Source organism: Mugil cephalus, chromosome 15 (genome assembly GCF_022458985.1).
Source record: "Mugil cephalus isolate CIBA_MC_2020 chromosome 15, CIBA_Mcephalus_1.1, whole genome shotgun sequence".
Classification (NCBI taxonomy): domain Eukaryota; kingdom Metazoa; phylum Chordata; class Actinopteri; order Mugiliformes; family Mugilidae; genus Mugil; species Mugil cephalus.
Window position 1 is genome coordinate 20,909,432 of NC_061784.1, and position 20,263 is coordinate 20,929,694.

The window sequence follows — 20,263 nt, forward strand, 5'->3', positions numbered from 1 at the left end:
TTTGGGAACCGTGTCCAAGCCCGTCCGAGGGACACGTGACTCTTTAGATGATTTGCTCTATTCAAATTTCTTTCATGCAAGTTGTGAGCCAGTTGTTTGACTTCAGAAATAAATGCATATTTGCATGTCGTTAGCCTAATAGCACAATTATGTTTTCCTTGCTTTCCAGAAATGTTCCAACATGCTATTAGGCTAACGACACGTCAAAGCCACTTCACACCGTCAGCACATGCTTACTGTTTGCACCGGCTCCAGCTGTTAAAAGAACCACAGTCCTTCACAGCGAGCGCTTAAGTAAGAGTTTAATCTGCCGTAGTCGTAGTTAATTAGAGGTTGTACTTCTGCACAGAGGGAACTTATAAGATTTTCCTCTCCAGGCCGTGGACTCACCTCTATACCTAAAAATGAATCAATACGAAGTTGTGTTAGATGGCCATCTGAGTAGACAAAAAACACCGCAACACACACACACGCACACACACACACACACACACAGCGCATTGCTTTTACAGGCTCTGTATGAAATTCAGTGTGAGGAAAGGTCTAGTTGAAATTCACAGCAGCGCCTTAAAGCACCACCTCCAAGCCGTGTCAGATCAATGCACTTCACCCCTCATCTGTCCACGTGGCACTCAAAGCCTGTTCTGCCACCCAAATTACTGATCTGCTGAATTATAACTTTGTTGGACCTGGCAGTGTACTGTACCCAGGGCGTTCTGAAATATCACCGACAGACCGAGCTGTCAGCGCGGATGTATCTGTCACCAGGAGAGCTGCGCCAAGCAGACAGCTAATATCCAGGGGTCCTTTACAGCGGCGTTCGTCAAAAGTCTGCATTCAGACGAGACGTTCACGGGCAAACATTTCAAAAATCCTGTTTCGCCCGCTACTCCGGGTCTGTTTGGACGATAGCGTTGTGTCCCACGTGGAGATGAGGATTTACTGTGATGCCGACCTCATCGCTGTTATAACAGATCTTAAAAAGGTTGCGGTCAGATCCTTCGTCTTATAAATTTGTGCGTCAGCATACGAGTAGATTATAAACGATTGTGTCTTAACGTCCATCTACCATTAAATATATAGAACAGTCGCTGTAGTTCATTTTTAATCAGCGAGAGTTTCAAGTTTATTTGCTGGTTTTAGAAACTGAAGGACAGTTTTAAAGTTCCACTGAAACACAAAAAGAGTTTTTTGTTCATAAAATAAGATTCAAAGTAAAAAAAAACACTAGAATGAGCCGACTGAATTTACCCTGAATGGTAGAAATACAGTACATTTTATTCCTTTACACACAGTGTGACTTTATGTTTCAAGTAAGTAATTCGATTTTGATCCTTAGAGCATTTTTAGAAAAGGCACAGTTGATATTTGTGATAATGGTGGGATTGATTTTACACAAGAAGACATAATGTCGTTCTCTGGGAACAGCTAACAAATGTTATTAAGTTCATTGCTAAATTGCAGACTCACCTAAAATTGCTTTTGCTTTTGCTAAACCTTAGATATTGTTACAACTCAAGGAAGGAAACTAGTCTCCTGCTGTAAATATGTAGGCGTATGGACAGACGGCTGCTTGTCTTTTAGACCTCAGGTGAAAAAGCTTCTTAAAAAGCTGAGGTTGAAGTTAGAGTTTTAATTTAGAGACAGTTTCTCCTTTGGGGTCAGAAAGAAACTAATTCCTGCAACCAGTTCGGACTCATCACTGTGCTATTCCAGGATTAGCTGGTCCTCACTGAGGACGCCACACAAGGCAAGCTCCTTCTTATATCTAGTGATGTTCGAAACCACAGATTTCGTTTCCTTTCATATCACACTAAAATTCAGTAAAATTCAGGCTGGCGTCGGCGATATTGAGCCGATACCGATACTGTGTGAAAATACACTCTAAGTTAAGTGTTTCAATTCATAGCTTCATAAAGAATACAATAATTATAATTCATAAACAGTACAATAATAAAACCATTACATTTATTTAAATATATATATATTGTTTAACTATTAAGAACTACTATAAAATGAAAACTGTTCTCTCCTCTTCTGTCCTCATCGTATTCTGTGTTGTGGTTTAATCTTGTGTGTTTCACAAGGTTTGTTGTGTTGCCACAACTCGATAGTTTAGTTACTTTCCACTGTGTTCCTACATTACCTCCAACGACTGGAGTATCCAAAGTATCGATATGATGATTAGAGAATCGATTTTAGAGCATAAAGACCTGGTATCGTAAGTATCGATATTTCAGTATCGATCTAGACATCGATAATCTGCTCCTTGATTGATCCAGAGAACTGGTGGTCGCTGTAGCCTGAGATCACAAGATGTTCTCCTATTGAATGTACCAGGTATGAAGACTGAATTAAGTAAAAAAAAAAAAGTCTTTAAGTGCTCGGCTCCTTTTACCTGGAACAGGTGCTGCTGCTGTTGTGGTCAGATCTCAATGGGACCAGCCTGGTAAAATAAAAGTAAAATAAATAAATTTAGTTTTGTGTTTTCTTTAGTGTAGCTGATATTTTCTCAGTTGATTCACAAACATAGTGACTGATTTTCTTTAATGCCGTGTCATTTATTTTAATATCTCAGTAATAAACTAAGTTTCATTCTGATTAATGCTCTTTATGTGTGTTATATTACACTTTTTTTATTATTATTATTTGGGCTCCATTTAGGTCCTTGTGTCACTATTATTTATTGAACCAAGCGCATCCTCTTGCCCCGGCCTGTATCAGCACACGGTCCCGCGCTGACTTATATCATGTCACTGGTGTCTGAGTCTCACATTGATGCGATATCTCAAAGTCATCATCATACTTGTCCTCCGCTTTACCCCCATACAAAAGACACCATCTTCTTTTTATAGAGTGTCTGCAGACAAAATTGAAAGATATATAATATATATATAAATTTATATATATGGTGCAATGCATTAAAGTTCATGCGATAGATTTAATAGTTTAATACTTTGCTATGTTACAAAATCTGCTTTACAGATAAGAAAATGCTTAAATATCTTGTTAAAATGCTGGACTGGGTTTAAAGATCTAATAAGCACGAGAATCAGTACGTTTTCAGTCTGTAACTGCGGCTCTTCAGACTTTGTGCCTGGCCACGCGTCTTGGCGACAGATACTATTTATGGTGCCAACGAGAACCGGTGGAGTATAATTCTTAATTCGCCGTAAAGGTGAATTGAATTGGATGGCCATTTCAATGAACATAAATTTCCCTTAATGAGAAGAATGATATTTGGCTAGCTGTGTGTCCTCTGACACATGGTCTTTTCTCATTCTAGGTATCCTTCACTCCCGGACAGCTGTTTATCCTCCGCGGTCCACCAGTAATGAGATGGATCCTTTAGAAATGTATTAAGCTTGGCTACAGTTCTTCCACTTCAGCGAACTCCTTCTGATTTGCGATTTTCTCCTTCCTTCTCCATTTTCCCCAACCCCCCCTTTCTTCTTACTGTCGTCCCTTTCTTTGCCTCTTTATCTCGCGCCTTCAAACCCGCCTTCTGACAGAGGTTGTCCAGCTGAGCCTGGCGGAGGACCAGCAAATCAGCGTCTCCACGGTCACGGTGGGACTCAGCGCCGTCCTCACCTGCGCCATCCAGGGGACGCTGCGGCCGCCGATCATCTGGAAGAGGAACGGCATCATACTGAACTTCTTGGACCTGGAGGATATCAACGTGAGTGTTTGTTGTTGTGGATTGTTGCTGCAGCTACAAGGTACAAGTTGTTGTTGGTTCCTTAATTCAACACAATGAATAATTGGAATAATTGTTGCTAATGTAAAGTCAGCAAGTTTTTATTGTGTTTTTCAAAGGTTTGGTACATGGCAAGCTTGGTAAGTTTCTCCATACATGAACCGATGATATACAATTAACCTCCTGAGACCCTGCGTCCTCATATGGGGACGTTAAGGTTCAGGTTTGTAGCAGATTATTCTGATTCATTTAAACTTTTATCCTCATAACTAGACACTAGTTGGTGTAAAAACATGAGCGATCAGGCAACATAAGCAGACAAGGTACAAAACCTCAACTAATTCAATTTATGATTATTAACTTTCTATAATTAATAATTCTATCAGTAGTAACGAGCTGTAACTTCTCTAATTAGCAGCTACTCGAGTGAGAACGCTGGGACTTCATTATTTGCAATTCTGCTTTTGCACAGAAACATTCAGATATGAGAATTAACAGTTTTATATTTTGTTACATATTGATGACTTTATCATAACATTGATATAATATTTATTATAATATTATTCTATGAAATAATTCCTGTGTCCTCATATGAAGATGTAATTTTTTTCTAAAATCTACTTCCTGTTCAGAGACGATGTTCAGTTTTTATAGTTGTTAGGTCCTATTAATCCCAAATAAATAAAAATGCAGCTCAGGTCTCACGAGGTTAAGTAACCCTAGCGACAGACTCTTGTCTGTGCAAGATAAGACAGCAAACATATATATATATAAATCGTAGTGAGGGTCATTATCCACCTTTAAGTAATCCCAAAACCTGTCCCAAAGAATTCACCCCACCTCCCTGTCGTCTCTCCATCTACTAAGCACACATTCATGATACTGTTGGTAAAAACTGTAGGTAAAAATAATAATAAAAAAAAGAAATGGAAAAATGTCTAATCAACCAAAGATTTTGCGACCCCCCTGCAGCACCTCCACGGACCCCCTAAAGGTCGTTGAAGACCTATGATCTAGATGTTGTGTAATAGTATCTGTGTAATGTTATATTGTGTAAATTAACCCCTTAACAGCCACAAATATTGCCCATTTATTGTCTTCAATCTCTCCACCAAGGTCCCCAATGACACATCGTTTTTATCTGGTTAGAGTCACTGCTGAGGGAAGAATAAGCACTTCTGTAAAATCGTGAGGCTTTTCGTTTCCCAAGTGGAGATTTCATGTATTCTATCACCGTGTTAACAGCAATATTGTAAGGCTTTGAGATAATACAACTGCTTATTTGCAAAAATTTTCAAAAATGAGCTTTCGCTGCCAGATGAAATTTCTCGCAACAGCTTATCATGTGACAAAAACATCTTGGAATAGATCACTGCTAATGTCTTTTGAGTGCCAATGTTTTCATGTCGCAGCGTTTGATTGCATGAGAGCGGAACAGAAATGAACAACATCAACAAACATTGGCACTTAGCATAGCTGCTTTACCTGTAGCTGACATTTCTTTTATTACAACACATACTTTTATTTGCGTATATATATATTACTAGCACTCGGCAAACACATAATGAATGTAGGTCGTCAGTGTGTGCCGGCAGACGTTTACTGCATCAGTTTGTTTTATGAAAAGGCTGTGATAATTACTGGGGAAAACTAATGTCGCCATTAATTAAGGACTTTATGCAACAAAGGGGCGAGAAATAAAAGCTCAGCAGCAACCTGGCGAGGCTCACAGCTTGGACGAATTCAAGCCATTCTGGTTGATTTGTGAGGAAGCAATTACATATTTAACACATCGGAAGACAAAAAAAGGGAAAATGATCTCCCGCTGGTGTTTCGTTTGTGCTCACTCGGTGAAGAGGAAATCAAATTCCGTGTCTTTTCTGTTTGTTTTCTGTCTAAAGATTCGCTGGCTGCCCGCTGCTACCGAAAATGAGGTGAATGCAGTGGGTGAAGCGTGTACCGAAATTTCTATTTTCAGAATCCGTTGCCGTGAGCGGCTCCTTCCAATCAATCCATATCACACAGAGTTATGCAGTAGTCACTTGTTTATTTGTCTTAATCATGTGTGAAGCATTTTAGTCACAAAATGCGGAGGAACCATCAAACTTTCCAAACAGTGCGCACACTTGGGACATTAAGGTTTGAAAGGGTTCTCTAAGTGAGTATGTTGAAGAGTCTTATTAATCTATATATATTGCAAGCGGGCGCAGCTAGAGTGAAAAGTAGTAAAATTTAACTCGGGGAGTTTCTTATAACATGTTCTAATTATGCGCACAATGTTGTTGTTTTTCGCAGAGTTGTCAGGAGATGTGCTGAGAATCCTATGCTTTTTGTTTTTCTTTTTTAAGAAACTCTAAAATCCGGATAATCAGCAACTTAAAGAGGAAAGACAGGAAGAGGGAAAGTAAGACATAAGACAACATTTATTTACACAGTAGTGCGGGAAAAAAAAACAATAAAAATACATTTGAAGGAATGTACAAAATATATAAGGATATAACAGCACGCTGACAGTCAGTATATACAGTGTGAGCTGGGAATTGAAGAAATTCTAAAAATAAATTGGAATATAAAATCATTTCTAAGATAGTAAATGTGGACACTGGGCAGTGACGTAGTTCTGAATCTGTAAAAGGACAAAAGAGGTCTCAAAGACAAGTCTCAGGTGTGAGTTACTGTTAACTCAGGCTGATGTTGTATGATGAAGGGATGAAGGACCTACAGTACGTAAACAAGGAAGTAAAGGAGGAAGAAAAGAAGGAAGTGAGGAAGTAAACCCGTAAATGAACAAGGAAGTAAACCTGTAAGTAAACATAGAGGTAAAGGAGGAAGTAAACAAGGAAGTAAACAAAGAAATAAAGGGGGAAGTAAACAAGGACGTAAGGAAGTAAACCTGGAAGTAAGGAGGAAGTCAAGAGGGAAGTAAAAAAGAAAGTAAGCAAGTAAAGGAGGAAGTAAAAGAGGAAGTAAGAAAGTAAAGTAGGAAGTAAAGGATAGAGTAAAAGAGGAAATAAGGAAGTAAAGGAGGAAGTAAGCAAGTAAACGAGGAAGTGAGGAAGTAAACAAGGAAGTAAGGAAGTAAACTTAGTAAGTAAGGAAGTAAAGTAGGAAGTACAATAGGAAGTACAGAAGGAAGGAAGAAAGGAAGGAGGGACATATAAAACAAAAACAACCACTAATATGGAATAAATCAATCCATATTTTAAAATTCCATTTTATTATTTGAAAAAAAAATCAGTTTAATTAAATATAGACTCACTGTGTGACACACATTACAATACAGACATCTTGCATCATATCTGATCATATTAAGTATGAAGACTCATTTAGCAAATATGCTACACTTGTCGTTTAAATACTTGTCGCAAAAATGAAACCTAAAGAAACTTAACTCAAACACTTGAATAAGAATAGCAGGTTAATCGAACAAAGTGTAATTTTAAATTGATCTAATCCACAAAAGTGCACTTCCATGACTAAAGCAGAAAACTGAGTGAGACTCATGCAAAACTTCAACTACTACACAAATACACTTTTTTAGGGTGTACAGGATGGCACAGAAAGTACAAAGTACAAAAGATTCAATGAAGGAAATCAAACTGATGAAACAAGGGGCGTCTTGCAGCCCCCGTGAAGCATTACGACATTAGCTCATTGCCTAATGAACTATGCAGTCATGCTCCTGTTCAGACACATCTGCACAGGTGACAGCGCGGCCCCGGACCTTGCTTTATCCACCACCGGATCGCAATTCACTAATTGCATGTTAATGAGCGGCCTTGTTGGTCCGCTGTGATGATGAGCCAATAAACAATGTCAAGTGTTAAGGTGGAGACTGGTGGGGGAGGCGATGGCACCAGAGGTCCCTCGGGGCTCTTGACCGTGCATAATGAATTTCTGCAGAGCACAGTGATTTTAGTGGAGGAGGGAGGGACGAGCCTGCGGCTACGTTTGACTTTCAGTCAAATCAAAGATAAAAGTTTTAAAAGAAAAATCACTAAATTAGTGTCGTCATTGCTTGTAGCTTTGTGTGTGGATTATTTGTTGCACACAATTGATGTTAGTTCCAGAAATAATAGGGGACATTTTGTTGGGCAATAGTTTTGTTTATCCAGTCAAGTAACTTCCGGGGTTAATATAATATAAATTTACTAAACTGCATGAATTTTATCCTATATGTCACTCAACCTACGCATCACAAAGGACATACCCTATATCTATATTTGTATTTCTAATCACTGCTGTGTATTTCTTTTTACTGTCAATAGTTTTATGCTACAAAATCTCCCAGGACGAACTATCAGGAAACGCAATCTTACTGCTGAAGTGGCCGAATTTTAACCTTCCTCCTGTGATTTTATTGTGGCTTGTTTTTAACAGGAAAACTAAGAGCAGCTCTTGACACAGTGGGCCCATTAAAAGTGAAAAAGACCTCCCTGGAGAAACGAAGCAACCAAAACACTAAAGAGAAACTGTCGTGTGGCAGAAACAAGATGGAGGAAGAACGAATTAATAGTGGCCAATTTTCAAATATTCTGGGAAAAACAAACCATCTACAACAAGGCAGTTAAACAAACAAGACGGGCAGACTTTTCAAAGCTGGTGACAACAGTTGATCGCCTAATTAATAATAATTTTAATAATTTCTATCAGAATGTCAGCCAGCCCCAGTTGTGAGGAATTTGCAGTCCACTTCAGCAGTAAAACACAGAATATCAGATCAGATATCAGATCAGCCACAGAATATTAATGTAGAACCATTGTTTATATGTGAGGAAACGCTAGAGGAGTTTGTCCTGGCTGACGCTGAGATGCCCACATTCTTTATTTAATCAATTTGCAGATTTTTAAATGAGGACGTTCTTAATATTGTAACATTGTACCTCCCCTGCCCTAAACTAGGGTTTGTATCCTCATCCCACCTCTTCCCTTCCGTGGAGAAAGGTAGCTTGGACACCCAACAGACACAACTGTGTATTCTGGTGAATAGCAATAAAAAAAGACTAAGGTTGAAACCACGTGGTTGAAAGTCACGTGGTTTTGTGGTGGCAGCATGGAGGAGGGTGACTCCAGGATGCTGGAACTCATTGTTAAGTCTTACTGAGGTGTCGTGGGGCTAACTTAACAAAACAACCACAAGTCGCCTACTACTGTTGGCTACGCTAGTTAGCAGGTGTCTTCTTGTTGGTTGCTAGTTAGTAGCTGACTAACTAGCATGTTAGCATGCTGGTCAGTTTTAAGTTGGACTGGGCTTCTAAATGTGTTTTGCCTGAAATCTTGGCACAAGCGATTGTAACATCTCATCCTGCGTAATAAAGAATGTAAATTATTCTCTTCAGATGGGTGTTTTTTCCCACCACTTTCAACGACGGCCATGATTAAACCCATTCTGAAGAGAAGTAATTTAGACCCCACGCAAAATTTTGTTTTTAATGAGTTAAATGATTTTTATAAACAACCACAATATTTATGAACCATACCAATCAGGATTTCGGGGCAAACCATAGCACTGAGACGGCATTAGTCAACGTTTTAAATGACCTCAGGTCCAGTATTCATATGAGAAAAGTATCTACATTGGTCAACACAGTGGATCACTCAATACTTTTAGACGGACTTCAAAATCTGGTTGGCATTGATTTAATTGGTTTAAATCCTTTTTTAGCGACAGAGAATTGTATGTTACATTAGAAGAACGTTCATCGAGAACCTTTAAAATGGATTGCGGTGTCCCTCAAGGTTCTATTTTAGGTCCAACGCTTTTTAATCTTTACATGCTTATTGATTGAGGAGCGACTTCAGTGTCTTTAGGCAGGTTCACCGATCAACAGATAGTGTATAAGACATCATGACATTTATCTCTAAACATCAGGACGATAAGGGGAAGAAGAACCACGAAGAACGATAGATTTTAATAGCATTATTACCTAAGTCAGTTTTTGACTTACTGTTGTTTTCTGAAAACATTCAAACATAACTTAGGCAATTACGTTATTAGGCTAACAATATTTAAGCCGTCATAGCTCAACTAAGGTCAGATCTGTGATAGAGTGAAACAAGAGAAGCTAAGATTCCCTTTCAGCGCAATGTTTTGTTTTTCACGGCAGAACTGTGTCGAATGGAAACGGGATTCATTTAAGAGTGATTGAAGTCTTCCAAACTCCTGAGAGCGGAGCGTCCATTACAATCAGTGCTGCTTGTTTCTGCTCTCCACCTGTCTCTCTCTGTGTCACGACTCCCTTCTCTTTGTTTTCTTTTCTCTCAATCACAAAACTAAGCAACTTACTCCAAAACGTAAGGACGGCTCAGACCTGCGTTGACCTTTGAAAGCGTTTTAGATCACTCTGGCACAACATCATTCACTTGGAAAATGAATAATTTGGAAATGAGTACTGTATATTTGTATATTTCTTACAATGCACCCACTTTTATTTGCATGTATATTGCCAGTAAACATATAATGAATGCGGCTCTTATGTATATGCCGGCAGATGTTTGCTGCATCAGTGCCTTTCTGTGTTTCATGAAAAGGCATCGATGATTACTGTTTGAGAACAGGTCAAAGGAGACTCTCATTTAGTTTCTGCATCTGAAAAGCAAAACTTCAATGAATGATTTAAGTTTCTTTCATTTGAACGTGGCCACTGGCTGTATTCATGTATAATTCTTCTACTGCTCTTTCCGGTGCAAAAAGCACATGATTTTACTTGAGTAAAAAATAAAAGGCTGTAATTTTCTCCCAGGAGTTTCTGGTTTATTATAGGGGACATTGCACAAACTGAAAGATTAACAATTAATAGCCTTATGTAATGAGAACTTTGGAAGCAGGAATCTCCCATTTATATTCATGTTTTCAGTAATAACAGCACCTACCAGACACGATCCAGTGTTTACCCGAGGTTTACGGTTTACTTTCAGAGGCTGGGGTTTAGACGGAGGAGGTGGGGGTTGTGATGTAGATGGACAGATGACAACATTCAATATAACAACTCAACAATGTCTGTGTTTGCACGCAATCGGGATGAATGCACAGTCATGAAGAGACAGTAATGACGTGCCATTGTGTAGATTAGATAAGTAACATGAGCCTATTTAGTATTTTTGATAAAAGAACAGAGTGTAGACTGGTTCTAACCTTAAACAACTCATGTTGTAATCTGGCACTTTATAGAAAATAAAATTAACTTGACATTCAGACACTGAAATCTGAACGGGAAGGTTGTGGTGTCAAACAATCAAACCTTATTTATAGAGCACATGAAAATTTAAAAACACTGAGGAGCTAAGAACAAAAAATAAAAAACACTAAAAATAAGCCACACTAAAAAGATAAAATATGAAAAATCAATAAAATAACCAAATAAAAATAAATTAATAACCAGAATAAAATGTAAAAATAATAAAAAAAATAAGTAAAATTCAGTTAGAAGTCAGAAGTCAGTTTCTTCTGTCTTTAGTTTGCTCTTAAAAATGTCCACATTATATTAGTCAAATTTAGTCAAAATACAGAAATGTTAGCTTGACCAGATAAAGATAATTATTTTAATCAATCTTAATATAATATATTTTTTTTATAAAAGCTACATGGAAGTCGCCTTGTTGCATTACAGTCAAGAAGATGAGTCAACACGTCGAGTGCACTCACATGATTAAAGCCTCATCATCATCATCATCGGTGAAATGAAAACATCTGATTAGCACACGGTGAAATTAACCCCATTCAAATCCTCCTTCTGGTTTGGTTTGGTTTGGTGCAGTTTGGTTCCAAGTTAAATTTAAGTGTCAAAACTGCCGTTACTTGAATGAACCAAAAGCAGGTCCATCCCTCAGACCTGCATGGAAAAAAAAAAGGCCCAAATTTACAGCAGAAATAAACCTGTTTACAGCCTGGCAGAGAACGTGGATTTGGATGTTTTTCCCGTTCTTGACAAGTGAATGCAAAGTGTTTAAGTTGTATTTTGGCTTAGGTTATGCATAAGAAAGAGGCTATTTGATGGTTGGGTGCCAGAGCTCCACTGAACCTCCACCTCTTTGTCCATTTTTGAAGCAGTCGGGCGTTAGCGTGGATGCTCTTCGGGGAATCCTGTTGGTGACGTCATGGAGAATTTGGCTGTATTTATACATCGATAGATAATCAGTGTTTATGAACAACATGAGGTCAGGCTTGGCTCAGTCTTCAAGATGTATTACAGTCAATACTTTGGCTTTAAGTGTCCTCATCGATGTTATGAACTAAGCTAAGCTCCCTCATCTAGTCAAGACACATTTTGTTTTTTGTTTTGTTTTTTTCACAAATCAAACTCTTGTCAAGTGGCATGAATTTATAGATTTATGTAAAGAGTAGAAATGAATCCCGCCGTCCGCGGTCTCCGTGTCGAGACAGAGCTTCGTCAGGACATCTGCTCCGCCACTTGGTGGGACAGCAAACTATTTAATGCCTTAATCCGCCCTAAGCTGTGGCTGGAACCCCCTGGTGACTGCCGCATGCTGCACCAACAACAACCAGCTCCATTCATCAACCTAATGGGCTTTATATTTTTAACCCTTGCCATTTATCAGGCTGAGGCAGCGTGATGAGGGGAGAGAGGAGGATCAAATTCCCCAACGCCTGCTTCAGCTCAACAGGGAAACCGTTGATTCATGGTCCCTCTTCCTTTTCACATCACTCTTTTGCTCTCATGTCTTTTCCCATCACTCCCCGCTGTTGTGCGCCTCCTCTTAAGCGTCCCCGTGTTTTCTGACCGAGCCACCTTCATTTTTCCCAACCTCGCTCCCTGCGGATGTCTTCTGCATCCCATCCTTCACCACTATTCCCTCCTTCCCGTACCTCCTGTTCCTCTTTCCCCCCGTCTTCCCTGCTCCCTTCTTGTACGGGGTCTTTTACCGAGTTTCCTTTCCCTAACTTTATTTCCCTCTTCCATCTCTTGCCCGTGTTACAGGACTTTGGGGACGACGGTTCCCTCTACATCACCAAGGTGACAACCATCCACATGGGGAACTACAGTTGCCATGCCTACGGATATGAAGACCTCTATCAGACACATGTGCTGCAGGTGAATGGTCAGTAGTGGCTCATTTTTTTTACTTACAGTGGTGGGAAAAAAAAAAAAAACATTTTAGATTTGTTTGTTCTGCAGTAGAGATGTAACGGTATGAAAATTTCATATCGCGATTACTGTGATGAAAAATTATCACCCATGAGAAAAAAAAATAGAGGACGTAGATTTTTTTTAAACTTTTTTCTTGAAATTTCAACCTTTTCTCAAGAAAAAAACTCTACCTAAAAATCTACCTAAAAAAATCTAACTTTTTTCTTGAAATTTCAACTTTTTTCTCAAGAAAAAAAATCTACCTAAAAAAATTTAACTTTTTTTCTTGAAATTTCAACTTTTTTCTCAAGAAAAAAATCTACCTAAAAAAATCTAACTTTTTTTCATGAAATTTCAACTTTTTTCTCAAAAATCTACCTCCTCTAATTCTTTTTCTCATGGGTGGCCTTAATACTCTTCTGTGCTCAAAATGTTCAAAAAATACTTATACACACACTGAAATCATTTAATCAAATTTTATTCTAATAAAACAAATTAAAAAACGAACACAATGAACTCGAGGATGTAGCAGCCATAGCATTGCTGGGTTTACCTGCTGTGCACTCACTCTGTAAATAATGGAAAAGCAAATTTATTACTATTATTATTATTATTAACTTTACTCCTGTTACTTTACTCCTTTACTTTACTTTACTTTACTTTAACGATTTGTTGCTAACACAGAACTTTTTCTGCTCAAAATTTTACCGGATCTGTGTGGGACTTTCTGTTTGTTCATTGTATATTTTAAGGATCCCCATTCGAAGCATATTCGAATATTGACATTCATGTTGGGAGTGGAGCAGAAACAGACCAAACATTCATAATCGGCCTCTCACTGTCTGCAGATGAGTGGAAAAGATTATGTAAATTACAGTGGCGGACAACGCGCTCAAATACACGGCGAGAATGTAGTTGGAAAAATTTGTCAAGATTTTTCATTACACCCTTGCAACACTCACACCAAACAAGGGTTCCTGGAGAGTTTGTGGAAACCACTTTCATATCTTTTGGGAATGTCCAGTCTTAACTGTATTCTGGAGAGAAATACACTATCATCTGGAAGTTGTTTTTGGGGTAAACATCCCTCATAGATTTGACACTTTGTATTTAGGGATTATTACTTTTGACCGATGGGACTTTAGAGATAAAAAAAAAAAAGTCTATCTCCAGAAGGTGCTTAAAACCAGATCCTCCCACCATAGAAGAGTGGTTAAACTGTTGTTACTGTGTAATTTTGTATGTTCAGTTTCATTTTTGTTCAAAGTCTTCTTGTTATGAGAATACTGAAATGTATCAAATTTATGGTCATTGTGGCCATTATGGAAATTGTCTTTGATATAACGATCCCCAAGGACTTTTATCACCAAATTGGTGATAAAAAGTTCTGTCTCCTGTTTTTTTTCTGTACTGATAATGTACGACTCATGTTTTAAAAAGAGAAGGAGAAACAATGATGTAAGAATAATGTCTGAAATTTTGAAAAAAAAAAACATTCATAATTAAGTGGCAGAACAAAACAAAACAGAAACACATGTTGCTCTGCTGCTGCACGTGTCGTGTCAATAACATGTATTTTTACAGGAGAAACGTTAATGTAAAACTTCAGTAACTTCAGTTTCCTTTATTGACGAACTATAGGAAAGTTTGACAGACAAACCAGGACATAAATTCTCACATCTTGCATGGTGGTGTTGATGAAGATGGCTCATGAAATTAGAAGTGTTACCTGCGCCTTCCAGGAGAGTGATCATGTGGTAATCAGACACGGTTTTAATGACACGGTTTATCATGAAACCGGTAATCGTTACGTCCCTATTCTGCAGTGTGGTGTTCTGCTGAACTTATGTCTTATGTGTCTTGTGAAAACAGGTCAGTGATAGTCATCTGTGATAATTGGATTAACTTTAATTTAAAGAACAGTTTCAGAGGCATTTAAGGCAAAACTGAAATGTCTCCTTCAAAGCACAAGTACATGCCTATATATAGTATTATACAAATGGCTGAAGCCACATTAGATGTTTAGATCAGAGAGGCGTGTATTATGGATCCCAGATCCATTATGCAGCACACAGACATTGACCAGACAAAAATACAGACAGAGACACAGAAGAATAGCTTCAGCTGCAATGAGTCCTGCAGACAAACGACTCAATACGAAACAAAGGTGAACAACTAAAACCCCAATGATAATCAATGGTAACGGACCATGTGGTCCGTGTCATGTGGTGCAATGAGCCACTGTCTAGTTGTAACTTTTAGGGCCACAAATTTAATCTGGTTGCAAGTGAATATTCACAATGTTGGTTTGTAATTAATTTGTCACAAGCAGTGATGGGTGGTGCATTTCTTTTAAATAATTTGTTTTATCTAACAGCTGCTTTTAACTATTGATTAATCCATTATTTCCTTGAATAATTTGTTCCGTTTTGTCTCCACAACAATCAAACCCTTCAGGTTATTAACATTTATGAGAAAGAAAAACATCAAACCTTTACCATTCTCTATTTATTTTTTATTTTTTTACTCGAAAAGCAGAAGTGTTTAATTAATTTCTAAAAACACCCGCTGATTAATTTTGTCCATGCACCAATCAGTTCAGCACTCATCCATTCATTATAACGCGGTCTCTCCACATCACGTACATCTTCTTTTATAATGTAATTACGGGGGAAAGTTTCCTTTTTGTCTGAGGAGTTGCTAATCAAAAGGATTACTTTCCGGGATAAGATAAGAGCCTCCCCGTAAGCTGCGAACAACACTGCAGTGAGAGCATTGCATCAAAGTTCCTCTCGTACCATGAAACAACCGCATCATTACATCAGGCTAAAAAGGAAACTGTGAGTGCATGCAGCATGTTATACGCAGCAGATAAAAGCTACTTAGGCTAAAACACGTTCACGCATCAGCAGGGACTCAGCGCTGCGTTGCTGGTATTAATCATCCACATTAGAGCATTAATTTTACTACCATTTACTTTAGAGTTGTTGGTAGGCATCGCTCCAAAAAAATAGGAAAAAAAATATCAATAGAGGGAAAGATTTTACACCAGCCCCCTCTTTCAACATCACAAATCAGCGAGAGACATTTTTGATTCACTTCAATTAACGAGTCACAATGCGGGTGATTGTTTCGTCCGTCTGAGATGCTAATTGAAAAGAAGCACAGCTGCATTTTTAGAGCTCGGAAACTGAAGACGCAGAGGGAGAAAGGAGCGACGTGAAGGAGATAGAGATGCGTGTTTGTGTTGACGAGGTGGGACGAGGTGAGATAAGGTGAAATGGAAAGGAGCCAAGTGCCACATTACGCTAAGTGGGCCGCTTTTGCATCCCGTTGCGCCATTAAAGCAATAACGTTCTTTCTTTGTCGTGATGAGAGGAGGCTGCAGCTTCCGTGTCGGTGTCGGTGGAGTAAACGCGCTCACAGTGTAGTATTCTAGCGTGGGGTGTTATAGCACCCTAGAGCGTGATATCAGTGCTGTTGCATGTGAAATAAATAAACACAACACAGGAGAGAGGAGCACTTGCTGCATTACAGAGATTTTTCAGCATAGGTGGACGTACAAGGTTCATCTGTGTTTGTGTGTGTGTTTGTATTTGCAATGCGTGTAAATACAAAAACAAAGTTTCTGGAGTAAGAGCAGAATAATTAGTAGCTCTTGGGTTGATCTATTGTTCCTTAATGGAAATGGAGATGGTTTTTCAGCTCCCCAAACTGATGACAAGATTAAGTAGGGACCCCCTACCTACTATACGTGTTCTATACTAAACATGGCCTAGTGCTGTTTATAAATTTACATTACCATTATCATTTTGCATTCACTATTAAGCTATTCAAATAATATAAAGGTTCAGATATTCATTTTCATTTCATTTATTTCATGTGCAACAGTACGGTGGCTATGTACTATATGTCGTAAACATCAACATATCGAACTGGTTGGTGTGTGTATGTAATTGACAATGACATTGAAAAATTTGATGGACAGTGAACCACAACGCTAGTGCTGACTGAAAGATAACGTCTTCTGCTTCCATTTATCCCTTTAATAAAACATGTTGGAATCACGTTAATGTGTATTTAAAGGACTTTAAATTTGGGGGGAAATTGAAAAAAATACGTAAAAAATGTGAGTGTGAGTATTGGTAAGGACTTCACGATACGATACATATCACGATACTTGAGTCACGATACGATACATTATGATATTATGATATTACAATATTCTACATAGTTCACTGAGAAATTTGAAATGCAGCTTAAAATACTCATTGTGTATATGAACATCAGATGACAGTGATAATTCATTGCACGAATTGAGTCAAAAAAACAATATTAATCCAAATGATCCATTTCTAATTTATTGCACTTGTACAGAAAAAGTGATGGTGGAAGTGTGGAAGTCGTTCACGATTGGCCCCAAACACGACTTTTTATTTCTATTTCAAAATCAATATCAAGACATTTAAAATCGATATTGTATCGGGAGACAAACTATCGCGATATATTGCCATATCGATATTTTTCACACCCCTAGTAAACAGGTATTTCACATTGATCAAATATCTCACTTTAGGGAAAGAAAACAATAAAACAGAGATACCAGGTGATCACTGGAGCAGGAAGAAGGTGCTGTCAGGATTTGGCAGATGCTCCAACGTTGCTGTTTATCTTAATCCAAAAATCTTACCTGTTCATGTAAACTATTACCTCATGTTTCATGTTCCCCTCTCGATTTCTCCACTTTCATATGTGGCCTTCTCCCCAGAGGAGGAAGTAAGTGGCAGATACGTCCAACATCTATTTCATGCAGGACTCGAGCTATAATAAAGCTGCCACAGAGCTCTTGGATTCTTGTTATTTGTGAATATATTCCACGCTGGGGTGAGACAAATTCCTCTCTGCCCACTGCGTGTGTGGGTGTTTGTGTTACATTCCCCCGGGACTTACAGTCTACCATGAAACAGTGTGTAATTATTTTTTTTCTCTCTCTCTCTCTCTCTTTCTGCTCTTTGTTTTTTCTTTTTCTCTGTTTGTGTTTGTGCGTCCAGTCCCTCCGGTGATCCTGGTCTATCCAGAGACGCAGGCCCAGGAGCCTGGCGTCTCTGCCAGTCTTCACTGCCACGCCGACGGCATCCCCAATCCCAAACTCCTCTGGCTGAAGAACGGCATGGATCTGCTGCCCAGATCCTCCAAACAGCTCTCTCTCATAGGTGAGGACTCTTTGATTAGTTTGGGTATAGTGCTGTCAGCATACTGTGCCTTTTTTTCGCAGATAACAGTGTGTCACTTCTCGTTGGTGCGCTGTTGTTGTATTGCAGTGTTACATACCAGCAGCCCTGCAGTATGCCCGACGCTGCATAAATCTGTATATACAAACCCAATGCATGTAAACAATGAAACTGTTGAAATCGAGCTGGTCTTTTTATAAGCTAAAGTAGTTTTTTGTCTGTTGTTTTGGAAAACTCAGCAACGGTTGTGCTACCAAAGTGATGAAATGAACGTAAAGATTAAAAAGTGTTGGACCTAAAATAGAACCTTGGGGGACTCCACAGTCCATTTTATAGAGGGTATAATACACGTGACGTCATAGCCAGTGAAGTCTCCATGGTTACGGCCACTGAGTGGCAAAAAGTGACAGCTGAGCATGGAGATTAGCAGCGTTGGCTTGAATCATAGGCTTTAAAAGCGTCTATATTGTGAAATTAATCATAAAAAATGCGAAGATTGTTGTGCAATTGACTGAACCAACAGATTTGAAAAACAGTCAGAGATATATTTTTACAAGAACAGAGAAGTGGATCGCTGCATTACAAGAAACAACTGGAATCCAGTTGTGGTTCTCATTTAGTGTCAGGTAATACTAATTTATGCTGTATTTCTTCTGATAAAGTCAAACCTTAAGTTACTTCTTAAGTTACGTTCTGGAGGGCTGTCAGATAAGTTTGTGGAGGTTGTTTTGGTGTAGTTACAGCCGACAGTAACCATTTCAGTTCCAACAATAAATAACAATAAAACAATAAGCGTCACCGTTTTAACGCTACAGTATTGTATAGCTAGCGTTACTTCTCAGTAAAGCTCTTAGCATTAGCATCTTTTATTTAGCTACATTCAACTGAAATGACCATAAACTAAATGAAACTGATGTTAATCCACTTTTACAAATCCATACTAGTTTGTATTGATCATTGTCGAGTCTAATTGTCCTTAATTTGATCTGATAATCCACATTTTTCCCGGTCTCACTGTATTTACTGCTACATTTCAACATGTTTTTGCTCTTCCAGCAATTCAGACAAACTCATTCTTTAGAAGGGAAAGAGGTAAGAGATCAAGAGAGTGAAGATAAAACGAAATATACTGTGTGACAGGAGGTGGCAGCTACTTATCTGGGCAAGAAGAAGGTTTTGTTTTTTTTTCTCGTTGTTGTTGTTATTGCACTCAATATAGGAGAAGGAGCAGGAAGGAGTACGACTTTCCTTTTTATGGCCTAGTTCTCATTAAGGGAGAGTTTATTGGCTATGTGTGGGTCATTGCCTATGGTAATAGCCTGTTATCAACCCGCCGACACTCAAACAAGGGAGGTTCTGCAAGGTTCACCAGCACATAAACACTGCAGCGTCTGCAGCTCCAGATTTACCAACTAATGTGGGCAGTGAGCAGGAGCCCTCCCTCAAAGCGATAACTTCCTGAAAACACTTTGGCAATGGAGTAAGAAAATAGCTTAACTAGTGTAGATTTACAGGTTTTTGTTGTGTTTTTTTTTCGCAAAACTGAATCAAATTTCCACATCACATGCGTACAATGCTGATCAAACGTTTTACAACAACGTAGTGCTATATAAAGAAAGTTTGACTGATTGATTGCACTGATAATAATCACTGATAATATATGCATGTAAAATAAGCCCCTCTCTACACATTTGACCAATAGTGGTGGGACCAGTTTGTGCAAAACCACCAATCCCGCATAAGAATGATGCCCAAGGTGCGAGATGTTAATGCTTCCTCTCAAGCAACCAGGGGATTATTCTCCATGGCAACTGACCCCCATGGAGCCCAAGGTGTGATATTTGGCACCTCTGGCACCTCTGCCACGAGCTCCACAATTGGTACATCCTCAGACCTTCTTGGGCTCCCACATTACAGCACAGATTCTAAACCAGCCGTAGGTGTGAATGGTTGTTTTCCTCTGCGTTAGCCCTGAGATAGACTGGACACCTGTCCAGGGTGCACCCCACCTCTTGCCCAGTGACAGCTGGGATGGACTCCAGTCCCCCTAGGTGTCCTCCAGAGGACAAGAAGTTGCAGAAAATTTTTTGTGCTGCTCAGCAAATGAAACTTTTTGTGGTGCTGAACCATAAACTGAGGGGAACAGGGATACGTCGACATGTCATACTGTACTTTTCTCTGACTACAAAGCCGTGTTTTATTACCTTTGTTGTCACTTTTCTAGTTAATCACCTGATTACTTCAAG

General features: G+C 38.8%; 1 protein-coding gene across 1 annotated transcript in view; it reads left to right on the forward strand.

Annotated features, from left to right (window-relative positions):
- fstl4 (follistatin-like 4) overlaps positions 1–20,263 on the forward strand; it is a 232,505-nt gene that overhangs the window by 189,156 nt on the left and 23,086 nt on the right. Inside the window, exons 7-9 of the mRNA XM_047607542.1 lie at positions 3,513–3,679; positions 12,637–12,757; positions 17,838–17,999. Coding sequence (XP_047463498.1) covers positions 3,513–3,679; positions 12,637–12,757; positions 17,838–17,999 — 450 coding nt within the window. The remainder of the gene's footprint in view (positions 1–3,512; positions 3,680–12,636; positions 12,758–17,837; positions 18,000–20,263) is intronic.